Below are 14,830 nucleotides of genomic sequence, written 5' to 3'. Positions count from 1 at the left end.
GGAAATAGACTTCCAGGAAGTCCAGGAAGCTCAGAGAGTCCCAAAGAACTTGGACCCAAGGAGAATACACCAAGGCACATCATAATTACCTTAGCCAAAATTAAAGATAAGGAGAGAATCCTAAAAGCAGCAAGAGATATAAGGAGACAGTCACCTACAAAGGAGTTCCCATCAGACTGTCAGCTGATTTCTCAAAAGAGACCTTACAGGAAAGAAGGGTCTGGAAAGAAGCATTCCAAGTCATGAAAAGCAAGGACCTACATCCAAGATTGCTCTATCCTTCATTTAGAATGGAAGGGTAGATAAAGTGCTTCTCAGGTAAGGTCAAGTTAAAGGAGTTCATCATCACCAAGTCCTTATTCTATGAAATATTAAAGGGACTTATCTAAGAAAAAGAAGATAACAAACATATATAGTAAAATGACAGCAAATTTACAATTATTAACAAGCACACCTAAAATAAAAACAAAAAGAAACTAAGCAAACAACTAGAACAGGAACAGAACCACAGAAATGGAGATCACATGGAGGGTTAGCAACAGGGGAGTGGGAGGACGAGAAAGCGGGGAAAAGGTACAGAGAATAAGTAGCATAGATGGTAGGTAGAAAATAGACAGGGGGAGGGCAAGAGTAGTATGGGAAATGTAGAAGCTAAACAACTTATGACTCGTGGACATGAACTAAAGGGGGGGAATGTGGGTGGGAGGGGGTGTGCAGGGTGGAGAGGAGTGAAGGGGGAAAGTATATTTAAAAAAACAGTTCCATTTAAAACAGCATCAAACAATAAAATAATTAGGAATAAATTTAACAGAAGTGTGGAACTCCTATTCTGAATAATACAAAACACTGATGAAGTAAATTAAAGAAGACCTAAGTAAATGGAAAGAAATCCCATGTTCATAAATCAAGACTTAAAATTGTTAAGATGGCAACATTTCCTATATTGATGTACAAATTTAATGAAATCCCTATTGAAATTCTATCTAGTTTTTGGAAACTGGCAAGATAATGCTAAAATTCATAGCTCAGAATAACAAAAACAATCTTGAAAAAGAACAAAGGTGGAGGCCTCACATTTCCTGGTTTCAAAACTTACTGTAAAAAATAAAGTTAAAATTAAAAGTACTTACTGTAAGGCTACAGAAATCAAGGCAGTATGGAACCAGCATACATATAGACATACAGATCAATGAAATACGATGAAAAATCCAAGCTAGAAAAAACAATTCAATGAAGGAAAGAATAGTCTCTACAATAAAATGTGCTGGGAGGCCTGAATATCCACATGCAAACAAATGCAGCTGGATCTATACAACACCTTATCCACAGAATTAAGTCAAATGGATCAAAGACCTAAATGTAAGAGCTAAGCTACAAACCTCTTAGAAGACAGTACAGAGTCAGGCAAAGTTCAAATGTTATTTAAGAAGGGGCATCTAGGGAAACTCAAAGACAACAGGGAGACAAAAACATGACATTAGAAGAGAGTTTAGCCTCTGATACTTACAGCTACAGCAAACACTAAACAGCCTAACTCCTAGTCCAATTAACAAAAAACTTCACACTATTCACCTCAATTCCTTTTGTCCAATGTATCATGTCTGGCTCTCAGCAAAAAATTAAAAGACAAGCCAATGGTAAAAGCAGTTTGAAGAGGCAGAGCAAGTGTCAGAACCAGACTCAGATATAGTGCAAACATTGCAAATATCAAAACAAAAATTTAAAATAACTACAACGAATATGCTAAGGACTCCAATGGAAAAACTAAACAACATGTAAGAACAGATGGGTAACATTAGCAGAGAAATGGGAACTCTAAGAAAGAATAAAAAGGACATGCAATATATCAAAAAATCACTTAAACAGATGAAAAATGCATTTCATAAGCATATCAGACTGGACATGTCTGAGGAAGGAATCAGTGAGTTCAAAGACATGTCAACAGGAACTTGCAAACTGAAAAGCAAAAAGAAAAAAAAAAGAGAAACAAAGCCCACAGAATATCCAAGAATATGGGATAACTGAAAGGAGTAACACACACATAGTGGGAATTTCAGAAGGAGAAGAGAAAAAGAAACAGCAGAAATATTTGAAGTACAAATGACTGAGAATTTTTTCAAAATTAGTGACAGAACCAAACCACAGCTCCAGGAAGCTCACAACACCAAGCATGATGAATACAAAAAAATCTGTATCATATTCAAACTGCAGAAAATCAAAGACAAAGAAAAAAAACCTCGGAATAAACCAAAGAAAAAGAAAACACCTCACCTACAAAGGAACATGAGTAAGAAATATACCAGACTTCCCTTCAGAACCATGCAAGCAAGACTCAAGTGGAGTGCAACAATAGGTCCTACAATATTCCCTTGTAGAAGGGAATCCTGTTCAATCAGACACTTGCTAGTATAGATACTACCTCCTTTGGATGCTCACAGGAAAGTCAATTAAAAATTATACTGTGTTATAAGAAACCTCTCACAAGTTTCTCTGTGTCACAGTTCCTCAGGTCACAACAGATCTTGGCCCAAGAGGAAACCAATTCTCAGAAATTTTTTGTACTCCCAAAAGGTCTGTACTAGTTCTATACATTTGGTATGCATAAAGATGTGTAAAATAGTAAAAACTTTGAGATATTAAACTGACTGGGGAGTTGAGCCACTACTGTATGTTTACCCATTTCTTATTCCTATGCAAGATCTTAATAAACAATTATGACTTTTAAAAATATAGAAAAAACAATAGGTTACAATAGTGATTCTGAAATTTGAATGTACTGAATAATCATGTGACAAGTCCCAGAAAATGTGATTAAACAAGTCTGAGTTAGGGTCTGGAATCTGCCCTTTGTATTTTTTGACAAGCAGTTGAGTAATCTAGATGTGGATCCATAGACATAATAGTCCCAGGAACAACTATGAAAAGGCTAGGGATCTCAGTGACCTATGATTCTTTACAGGATCAATTTGCTGTGTAAGAAATGCTCAAGAGTACACATATGTTTAGCCTAGGTTTAGCCAGTATTATCCTACTGATTAAAACAACCTTGGTCAGAATTCCTTCTAATGCACAGGCTGTTGATCATCAAAACACTGAATGAGCCCCTATCTTGATGGGCTATTGAGGGCTATCTAGATGGGCTATCTTGATGGGCTATCTTGATGGGCTATTTATAGAAGATAAAGGACAGGGACAGCGTGAAAAAATCTGGATCACTAAGTGCATGCTCAATCAACAGAAGCAGTTAAGTTAAATAATTACCCCATCCACAGATACCCATGTACTAACCCCTGGAACCTTAAAAGAGGCAATGTTACACGGCAAAATAAAATTAAAGTTGCAGATAGAACCAGAATTCCGAATCAACTGACCTTAAGATACAGAGATAATCCTGGGTTACCAGTGAGCCCCTGTACTCATGAGGGTGCTTGAGATGCAGAACAGGGAGGCAGGTCAGAATCTAGACTGGCCACTGCTGGCTTTCAGGGTAGGAGGGGGCACGAGCCAAGGAAAGAGGGTAGTCTGGAAGCTGGAAGAGCAAGGAAACCCACTCTCCCCTAGAGTCTCCAGAAGGACTGCAACCCAGCTGATACCTTAATTTTAGTCCAGGGAGACCCATATTTCAAACTTTCAACCTCCAGAGCTGTTAAGATAATACATTTATGTTGTTCTAAGCCACCAAGCCTATGGCAATTTATTACAGCAGCAATAGGAAATTAATGCGTAAGGGAACAAATTACCTGCCCCGTCCACCCCCCCCCACCACAAAACAACTAGATTTTCTTACCTGTATCCATTGGTCGTTCTGCATTTAAACTGTCTGTGCTGCCCTGATATCCACCTAGAGGTGTCTTTACTTGTTGATCAGATAATTTCCCAGTACTGACAGATCTAAAAAGAAGAGTGATATTAATAATGAAAAAGTATACTTAAAAAAATCCAGACCTTTAAATAATAAGGATTTGAGCCAAGCCATAAAAGGGTTAGTGGGAAATCAGAGAACAAGACAAAAAAAAGATACCAAACAATTCAAGGTAGAGATAAACTTCATTAACTCGAATAAAAGACAGAAATAGAATATTCAGGAAATTCAGAGCTCTGTATTTATAGTTAAAGAAAGCATCTATGGAGGACTTCCGGCCAAGAGGGAGGCCGTGGGTAGACACACTGTGCCTCCTCGCACAACCAAAACTAAGGACAACAAAAATTTAGAAACACAAAAGCAACCAGAACAGAGAAAAATGAACTGTACGGAAGTCTGACAACCATTCATCCAGACCGGTAAGGAGGCCCAGAGTCAGAGGTCTACAGAGGGGTCAAGGGACCCCAGCAGGAAAAAGCGGTGGCTGGCAGATGCGGGTGCGCAGGGTGCAGGCAGCAGTTGGCTGACCCCAGGCACAGGGGCAGCTGATGGACCTGGTGGCAGACCCTGGGAGCCCGAAGCAATGAGCAGACCCAGTGAGATGTGCAAGGCAGCTGGCTGTCCCCAGTCACACATTGGAGCACAGATAAACTAGGCGAAAACCGGCAACGACACAGACTGTGCAACCCAGGGCCCCAGCACCAAGAAATAAAATCTAAAAACACTGATTGAAAACACCTGTGGGGCTGAGGCTGGAAGACTCTGCCAGCCTCACAGGAGAGCTCCTTGGGGAGACCCACAGGGTTCTAGAAAGTACACAAGCCCACCCGCCCAGGAGCCAGCACCAGAAGGGCCTAATCTGCTGGTGGGAAGCGGCAGAGGAGACTGAAATCCAAGAGAGAGCGGAGGAGATGCCATTGTTCCCTCAGACCCTGCCCCCACATACAACACAGCGACTGGGGTGCCCTGCCCTGGTGAACACCTAAGACTCCACCCCTCATATGTAACAGGTGCGACAGACCAAAGGGAGGAGGGGGGAAGATGGCTCAAACAGAACTGAAAGCTCCGCAGTCTTTACTTTTAAGCAACCGAGAGATAGCCAACCTATGAGATGCACAGTTCAAAGCACTGGCAATCAGGATGCTCACAGAACTGGTTAAATTTGGTTGCAAATTAGATGAAAAAATGAAGGCTATACTAAGTGAAATGAAGACAAATGCACAGGGGACCAATAGTGATGAGAAGAAAACTGGGACTCAAATCAATGGAGTGGACCAGAAGGAAGAAAGAAACAACCAAACAGAAAAAAAGGAAGAAACAAGAATTCCAAAAAAATGAGGAGAGGCTTAGGAACCTGCAGGACATCTTGAAACATTCCAACATCCGAATTATAGAGGTATCAGAAGGGGAAGAGGAAGAGCAACCAGTAGAAAACTTATTTGAACAAATAATAAAGGAGAATTGCCCCAATCTGGTGAATGAAATAGACTCCCAGGAAGTCCAGGAAGCTCAAAGAATCCCAAAGAACTTGGATCCAAGGAGGAACACACCAAGGCACATCATAATTACATTAGCCAAGGTAAAAATGAAGGAGAATTCTAGAAGCAGCAAGAGATAAGGAGACAGTCACCTACAAAGGAGTTCCCATCAGACTGTCAGCTGATTTCTCAAAAGAGACCTTGCAGGAAATAAGGGGCCGGAAAGAAGTATTCCAAGTCATGAAAGGCAAGGACCTACATCCAAGATTGCTCTATCCAGCTAAGCTTTCATTTAGAATGGAAGGGCAGATAAAGTGCTTCTCAGATAAGGTCAAGTTAAAGGAGTTCATCATCACCAAGCCCTTATTTTATGAAGTATTAAAGGGGCTTATCTAAGAAAAAGAAGATAAAAATATGAGCAGTAAAAAAAAAGACATCAAACTCACAATTATTAACAACCACACCTAAAACACAAGCAAACTAAGCAAACAACTAGAACAGGAACAGAACCACAGAAATGGAGATCGCATGGAGGGTTAGCAACAGGGGAGTGGGAGGAGAGGGGGAAAAGGTACAGAGAATAAGTAGCATAGATGGTAGGTAGAAATAGAAAGGGGGAGGGCAAGAATAGTATGGGAAATATAGAAGCTAAACAACTTATGACACATGGACATGAACTAAAGGTGGGGAATGTGGGTGGGAGGGGTTGTGCAGGGTGGAGGGGAGTGAAGGGGGAAAATGGGACAAGTGTAATAGCATAATCAATAAAATATATTTTAAAAAGCATCTATGGTTTTCAGACATTATAAATGTACACAGTTCATGTCCAGCTACTAAACTAATTTAATCTGTTGCTTTTATAATAGAAATAAACATACAATTATAGTTTTCATGTTGAACACTGGAAGGAAATGGGGTCTTTTACCTGCCAAACACAGCCTTGCTCTGCTGCTCAGCCTTCTGCCTCTCACTTCCTTGTGCTAAGAGACAATGAGAGCATTCTCGTGGGTCACTCCCATTTTTAGACTGTCCTTCAGGAGGCCCGTGACGAGGAGCCAGGGCTAGCAGGTTGGAAGATGCTTGTGTTTTAGGGATTTTGAAAGGAGCTATGGTCTAGAGAAACACAGGTAAGCTAGTTATTAGGATGTATAAAGTGCTCAGTCTTGCCAGGCTGTGTGGCCCAGAAGTCAGGAGGAAACTCTGGAGTCCGTCAGACCTGGATTTAAATACTGGCTCTTCTACTTACAGCCTCTACAACCGTGGACAGTTCAGTGGAATAATGTCTATAAAGCATTCAGCAAGTATACAGGGCCTACATGTGCCTGGCACACAGCAAGTGCTCATTAAACTGTAGCTCTTCGCTTCATGAATCCTTTCCATAAAGTACTTAACTATACTGGTTCATGACCTACTATAGAGAGTTGATAGTATTGCACCTCCATGGTATTGCACCTCCACATCCATTCTGCTTGGCCAAGTGGGCTATAGGGACCTTAACTTGACCCCAGCCCACTTGCAAGCACACAACCTAGATGGCAGTCTACAGCGTCACAGCAAATGTAAGCTCCTAAGGTAATTCCCCGCCTCCCAGGATCTTCCCTGTCCACCCATTAGGTCAGACCCCATGGAGCTTACCAGAACCCTGCCCTTTTAGTTTGAAATGACTGATCCAGTCTTAGCCAGGAACCCCACAACACTCCACCCATGAAGACCATGCGCACAGGTCTAGGTGCTGTCTCTCCCTGTCTGAGCCCTGTCTGCACTTCCCTGGGCCCCCTCCTCCTGTCCCAGGGTGTGCAGGGTTTTTCTTTCAGGACCTGTGAGGAACAAACCTCTATTTCAATTTCTCTCGTGGTCTGTCGTGGAACCTTAGACCTCTATCTGGGACTCTGTGCTTCACTTTGCCAATGTTAATTTAACCAAGTCGTAACACTTACAAAGGGTTTAATAAACACACCTTAGTAGGAGAGCCAATGATTGTTGGTAAAGGGGTTTTAAAGAACCAGTCGGACCCCCGTGGAGAGGACCCAGTGTGTTTGGTGGGAGAAGTCCCAAGGCTGCCAGGCCGGCCAGGCTGAGGTGAGCCACTGTGTGCGGCCCCCATGTGGGCTGGGCACACAGGGTCTGAGTGCTGCTTCCTCAGCTTCTGCTTGTTCTGGTGGGTGTCAGTGAGGATAGGAGCGCTTGGCAGCCTGGCCCCCAGTAGGAAGGACTGCGGTGACTGCGCCTGCAGCCCTGAAGAACCTGCCAAGGACATGGGTGCAGCATTTACCCAAAGTGAAGAAGTATAGGGCAAAAACATAAAAATTAAGAAGACAGTTCCTCAAATCAGAATTCTAATGTATGTCTTATTTTTCATGTGATATTCTAAAAGTGTTTACTTGGCAGGAGACTATTTTTTGGCATCCTTTATAAAACAGTGACACTGTCATTGGTATTCTCAGGAGATCATAGATGTTTTTACCAGCAGCTAGCAAATAACTCAAATTAATGTAAGGTCTAATCAAACCCAACAAAAACTATATAGTAAATGGTTAAAGTTAATAAAAACAACAAAACCTACAATAAACAAGATGATCTGTCCATTTGTATAAACACATACTTAAGTATATCAATGTATTATTCCCTTTTCTCACATTGCAACTAAAATAAACTTTTCAAACTAACCCAGAAAAAAACCCTTATTTTAAAAAATGTATAAAGTATAAGAAAGACAATTAGAAAGTACACCTTTCCTGAATTTTATTTAAAAATAACAAGCTGATGGATAATTTGTTGTCAATTTCATTAATGAAATTCATTTAAAAACATAAAGTATCCGAATTCTCTACAAAGAAAATACTTGTCCACAGATATTCTTGACCCTTCAGGGGATATGATATGAAGGGCCTCGGAGACAGTCTTATACGCTGCACACTTGGCAACAATAAGGGAACTGACCCACACAAACTTGTTGTCAACTTAAGGCTCACTAAGCCTTGAGCTCCAGTTACACATACATTCTTTGGCACTTCCTGCAAGCCAAACTACCACTAAGAACATTAAGAACATACAAATCTTGTTAGTGATCTATAACCGTAATCTTTACAAAAATGAACACCAATAGGAGTTTTTCCTACTACTGGCTACTCTTGGTTTAATCTCATCCTAAATTTGATATTCAAATCTTTCAGAACAGGGTTTGGCCAAACCCACCCACAGACACACACATATATGCACGCATATATGTGTATATTCATATACACACAAATATTGAAAATTATTGGCAAAATGCTATGTCTGGAGAAAGCTAAGTTTTATGCTCTCCTGAGTAACACAGAATTCCTTTAACTGACCAACTCCTCAAATACGCATATAATAAGTTTTGACTTTTAAAAGTATAATTTAGCCCTGGCTGGTGTGGCTCAATGGATTGAGCACCAGCCTGCAGACCAAAGGGTGGAAAGTTTGATTCCCAGGAACACATGCCTGGGCTGCAGGCCAGGTCACAGTTAGGGGCACACCAGACGCAACCACACACTAATGTTTCTCTCCCTCTTTCTCCCTCCGTTCTTCTTTCTCTAAAAATAAATAAAGTCTTTTAAAAGAGTATCATTTACACATACCTTGGGAGGCATATGTTATATAATAAAGCAAATAAATGTTTCTTTTTTATTTGATGCTAACTGGTAGCTCTTACCAAGAATATTATTAATCAGCCCTGGCTGGTATGGCTCAGCTGGTTGGAGCATAGTCCCATAAACCAAAAGGTCACAGGTTCCATTCCTGGTGAGGGCACATGCCTAGGTTGCAGGTTTGGTCACCAGTCGGGGAGCTTATAAAGAGGCAACCTATCAATGTTTCCTTCTCACATCAATGTTGCCCTCTCTCTCTCTCCCCCTCCACCTCTCTCTAAAATCAATAAGCATGTCCTCGAGTAAGGATAAAAAAAAAAACAGTATTAATCCAAGTAACAGATTTTCATCCCCTTAAATGATTTTCATTATCTGTGTGACAATGACCAAAATCTAGTTAAGGTACTTAATTCCTAGGATTTATTTTCATAACAGAATCATATACCCAAAAAGAGATATTCAACTGCCTGACTACTAAAACATAATGAACAAGATTCTAAAAAACAGGACAGCTGGGAAAATACTTCATACCAATTCTATTCTTTTAATAAGACCAGAAAAATATAACTCAAATCCACTTGTAACAGGCTTAAAATTATGACTATACCAAATACACTTCCTACCTGATGAGTTTCGGCTCCTGGATTCATGGCCCTGAGGATAGCCACAGCAGCACTGGCTGAAGTGCTCAGGAATGGTACCAACTATAAAGAGGGAAATATGGAGAAAGGAATGATTCAAAGCCAGTAAAGAACAAAAACAGGCAACACATGCACAAATTGCACAGTATGATATAGTTTACAAATTTAATTAGCAAAGATTTAATTCTGCTAACACAGACTAAGTAACCACTGTGCTGGGTACTGGGTACACAAAGATAAAAAAAAAGTACCTATGATCTGCCTTAAAACAAGATCAGTAGGAAAGAGAGTCATGTAAACAAATCAATGCCTATAACATACAAAGAGTTTGTACACATTGTGTGGGGCTTGTGGAGCTGACCAGCAGAACAGCTACTGTCCCTCTGAGCTACCATGTTCCTACTGCAGCATGCTCCTCAGGGCTGCACTCAGTCACTAACTGCATGTGGTCGAGGCACTAATATAGGCCTATTCAAGCAGGTCAGGAAATTTGGACAACTTAGTGCTCGGGACACTCCGTCAGCCTGGCTGAAATCTTCTTAGAATTCGCTATAGTCAGGAGTCCTCTTTCCTTCCTCTCGCCCTTATGGAGGTCACATCTGCATGGTGGACTGAATGGCTCTCCGTCAACTCCTGCTTCCTCCCCTTTGTCCATCACTGATTTCCCCAATCTTTTACACATCTCTGCACCTACCTTCTTTGCATGTACCTCTAAGAACACAAACCAACAAAAAAGGAAAATTGGGGAAGATTTAAGGCAGTTTAAGTAGACAAGAGGCATATAAGATTTGTCCAGAAAAAGTCCAACCATTGTTAATATAATGAGAATGGCCCTGGCTGGTGTGGCTCAGTGGACTGAGTACTGCCAACCAGCAAACGAAGCAATCGAAGGGTCGCCAGTTCGATTCCCAGTCAGGGCACATGCCTGGGTTGCAGGCCAGGTCCCCAGTTGGGGGCATGCAAGAGGCAACAAATCGATGTATCTCTCACACACCAATGTTTCTCTCCCTCTCTTTCTCCCTTCCTTTCCCTCTCTCTAAAAATAAATAAAATAGCCCTGGCTGGTGTAGCTTAATGGATTGAATGCAGGCTACAAACCAAAGGGTCACTGCTTCAATTTCCAGTCAGGGCACATGCCTGGGTTGTGGGCCAGGACCCCAGTAGGGGATGTGCAAGAGGCCACCACACATTGATATTTCTCTCCCTCTCTTTCTCCTTCCCTTCCCTTCTGCCTAAAAATAAATAAATGAAATCTTAAAAAAATAAAAATAAAATCTTTAAAAAAGAAAGACTGTAAGCTGATTTCTCAAAAGAAACTTTGTAGACTAGAAAGGATTGGCAAGAAATAAGCAAAGTCATAAAAAGAAGGGATCTATAGCTAAAATTACTATACCCAGCCAAGCTATAATTTAGAATTAAAAAGCAAGTAAACAGCTTTCTAGACACAAAAAGGAGTTCATCATCACCAAATCATTATTACATGAATTATTAAAGGGACCTATTTAAGAAAAAGATCAAAACTATCAACAATAAAATGGCAATAAATACACATCTATCAATCTAAAAAACAAACTAAGCAAACAAGAACAGAAACATAATCATGGATGTGAAGAGCATTTTGACGGTTGCCAGATGGGAGAAGGGTTTGGAGGAATGGGTCTGAAGAGATGAGGGGATTAAGAAGTTTAAATAGGTAGTTACAGAAGAGCCATGGGGATATAAAGTACAGTATGGGAAATGGGAGTAGCCAAAGAAAATACCCATGACCAATACACATGAACAAGGGTGTGGGGATTGCCTGAGGGAGCAGGGAGTATGGTGTAGAGGGAAGCAAAGGGGGAAAATCAGGACAACTGTAATAGCATAATCAATAAAATAGAATTTAAAATAAAAAAAATAATGAACCCAAATCTGAAATAAAAAATAAAAAGAGCTTCAAGACCATCTGGAACAGGTGATGTTTCAATACTAACTTAAAAAAAATAAACGTTATCATTGTGGTTTTTTTGTTTTGTTTTGTTTTGAAATCAGGGCTTCTGAACAGTGCTTCAATCCTTCTTGCTCTACCTCCTCCCAAGATTTCTTTCTGTTCCCTGTGAGTCCTACAGCAGCAGTTTTGGCATATTGTAAATACAGTGGTATTTACAATAGAGTGGTATTTACAAACAGTATTTACAGATCTCATCATTAATTCAGATCTCATCATTAATTCACTCCAGAACTTACGACGAGTGACAAACCTGACCAGTACCGAATGTAATGAGTGATGAAGCATTTTCTTTTGCAGGGCAGTGTTGTAACTCATACAAGTTAGAGCAAGTGCAGTGAATCCTGAGCAAACACTGAGTGCTGAAACATTTTTTCATCAAAATGCAGCGAGTACAGGGTTTAACAAATTCTAAAGCTGACAAGTTACCAAGGTGTGCCTGTGTGTATGTGTATATCTTTTTTTTTTTTTTTTCAATTTTGAGATCTGCCAGCACTGGGCCCTCTCAGTACTACCTTTCCTTCCCTACCTTATCAATGCTATTTCTCACAAGTTCTGCTATCTTGGGTGCTCTGGCCTCTCTCATATGTATTCTGAAGTTGAAGCATTTTCTTTTTCTCTTAGTTCACTAAAACTCTCCTTTGAAGTGTGTGTTTATGTTTGGTTGGGTTTTTGCTGTTTTGCTGTTTGCTTCTACTTTGTTTTAGCATTGTTGTTGTTGCTGTGCATGGTTTCCAGGAGAGGTAGGAACCTGTAACGAAGCTGTCATCCTTTCCCTCTTGGGGCTCTCCGACCATGGATAGATGCAGCACAGTGCTGCTATGTACACTATTGTCTTTTCAACCTCGTAAATCTGAGTGTTATGTACTTAGGGTTTCTGACTTTGTATTTAGAGCCCAAACCCAATGGAGATACTTTTTATCCATAAGATCCTTTTGTATTATTATATTTCCAACAGACATCCTAACAGATTAACACAGAGATTCTCATGCGTAATCAGGAAGCAGGTATACTTGAAGGAGTGGGATATGGATTGAAATCAGCTGAGACTCACCACCATTGTGAGCCAATGTTCCCAAAGAGAGTGTCATGTCAGATTTATCATAGTGAAAAAGGATGAAAACAACTGCTTTAAACTCTCCTTACCCAAAGGGGAAGGTGAATAAGGCCTGGAAGACCCAGTAGAGAGTCTTCGTCCAACTGTTTGCACTGTGTCTGCTGGCGCTGGGGAGCAGGATCCCACACGGAGAAAGCCCAGTGGGCTGGTGTTAGACCTCCGTACCATTGCAGATCTGAAAAGAAAAATATAATGACTTCCTCTCTCATAGGTTCTATGGCTATTTCTGTATTTTCTCCTGAAACTTCCTAGAAATATGCCATGGAGTAGATATTTAAAAAAACATGTAACCCATGTGGTGATTGCAATGTGTGTGTGTGTGGGGGGGGGCCTGATGGGGTGGAGATAGAAGAGGGTCCAAGAGGATAAACGGTAATGGAAAAAAATACAATAAAAAACAATGTTAAAAAGGTAATACAGTTATATGGAACAAACGTATAATTACATTTAGTGGTCTCCCTCTTATCCTTGCATCCTGTCTAATTCTCAACACTTCCGTAATCCTACTCAAAAGGTTACCACTGTTTTTGGTTTCTGATGTGTTTCTAGAGTTCTGTAATTCAAACACAAACTAAAAACTGAATATACAGCTGACCCCTGAACAACACAGATTTGAACTACACAGATCCACTTACATACAGATTTTTTTCAGCAAATACTGTAAATGTATTTTCTCAACAAGATTTTCTTCTCTCTAGCTTACTTTATCACAAGAATACAGTAAATAATACATAAAACATACAAAATATGTGCTAATTGACTGTTTACATTATTGGTAAGATTTCTGGTCAACAGCAGGCTATTGGTAGTTAAGTTTTTGGGAAGTTGAATTTTTGACTACACAAGGGGTTGGTGCCCCTAAACCCTGCACTGTTCCAAGGTGTGCTATGTAATCATATTTTCATCTTGTTTTAACAAAGGTAATGTTATATAGAACAGCCAGTTTCAATTTTGGGAGTCTTAGGTCCACATTACATTTAAATTGCTGAAGATCCCAGGAAGGTTTTGTTCATGCAACTTGTGTCTATTGAAAACTGAGAATTTTTTGTAATTATCAATTCATTAAAAGTATGCTTATTACATGTAACATAATTATGAAAAATAATTATATCTTCCAAAACAAAATAAATTAGTGAGAAGCATGGTATTATTGTATATTTTTGCAAATCTCTAATGCCTGGCAATAGGTGACAAATGGATGCTCATACCATTTCTACACAAAATCTATTACACCACATGAAGTACATGAAGGAAACCAGACTTACACAAATACTTAATTAGAAAGGGGAGGGATAGTTTGGTAGTCTTTCAGATACTTTTCTTTGATACTAGATCAAAACTCAGCAAGTGGCCATTTCTAAAAGATTAGTCATAGTATGGAACCACCTCAGGGAAATTATGTACTCTGTTACATTAAATTCCATTCTTTGGCAAAGTATCTTGTCCTTGGAATAAATCTTTCATCCATGCATGAGTACTTTTAAACATGGTCATTTAGAAAATATTGGCTGACTGAGTTATGCAGATAATCCAAATGTTGACACATTATACAATATCAAAAAGTCACATTCATATCAAAATATCATCACCAGTCTTAACAGAAATGGCTGTCAATAGGTAACAGAAGCTGTAAAGTTCACAGTAGTGAATGGAAGTTTTCCAAAATTCTAATTTTTACCCAAGAGCTGATATTAATGTAACTTGTTTTCTTCTCCTTTTCTTTAAAAAAATATTTATTTTTAGAGAGAGGGAAATAAAGAGAGGGAGAGAAACATCAATCAGCTGCCTCTTACCTGTGCCTTGACCAAGGACCAGCCCACAACCCAGGCATGTGCCTCAACCAGGAGTGGAACCGGAGACCTTTTGGTTTGCAGGACAATGCCCAACCCACTAAGCCATACCAGTCTGGGCTATGTCACTTGTTTTCTCTGAAGTGATAGACTTAGTTTGTCTTGGACAAAATGGCTGCCAACTACTCATAATCAGTTTTGTTCTTTCAAGTAAAAATGGTGTTCCATGAAAAAAGTGACTCCTTGGGCTTGCAACTAAAACAATCTTACAAGTGCTTTTCCTTAAAACAACTACTCCAATGTGCAACAAAAGTGATTTATGCCAAGATTTACTGAAGATT

The 14,830-nt window shown here is 39.9% G+C and overlaps 1 protein-coding gene across 4 annotated transcripts in view; it reads right to left on the bottom strand.

The window, feature by feature from the left end:
* The window catches only part of ULK2 (unc-51 like autophagy activating kinase 2), a 113,096-nt gene that overhangs the window by 30,993 nt on the left and 67,273 nt on the right, over nt 1-14,830 (bottom strand). For all 4 annotated transcript variants that reach the window (XM_036032947.1, XM_028534474.2, XM_036032946.1 and 1 more), the window contains 5 exons: nt 12,729-12,874; nt 9,578-9,658; nt 7,298-7,584; nt 6,266-6,453; nt 3,788-3,891 (listed from right to left, as the gene is read on the bottom strand). In XM_036032947.1, coding sequence (XP_035888840.1) covers nt 3,788-3,891; nt 6,266-6,453; nt 7,298-7,584; nt 9,578-9,658; nt 12,729-12,874 — 806 coding nt within the window. The remainder of the gene's footprint in view (nt 1-3,787; nt 3,892-6,265; nt 6,454-7,297; nt 7,585-9,577; nt 9,659-12,728; nt 12,875-14,830) is intronic.

The sequence above is a fragment of the Phyllostomus discolor genome, chromosome 8 (genome assembly GCF_004126475.2).
Source record: "Phyllostomus discolor isolate MPI-MPIP mPhyDis1 chromosome 8, mPhyDis1.pri.v3, whole genome shotgun sequence".
NCBI classification, from domain to species: Eukaryota; Metazoa; Chordata; class Mammalia; order Chiroptera; family Phyllostomidae; genus Phyllostomus; species Phyllostomus discolor.
This window is presented reverse-complemented; position numbering and strand designations above follow the sequence as displayed.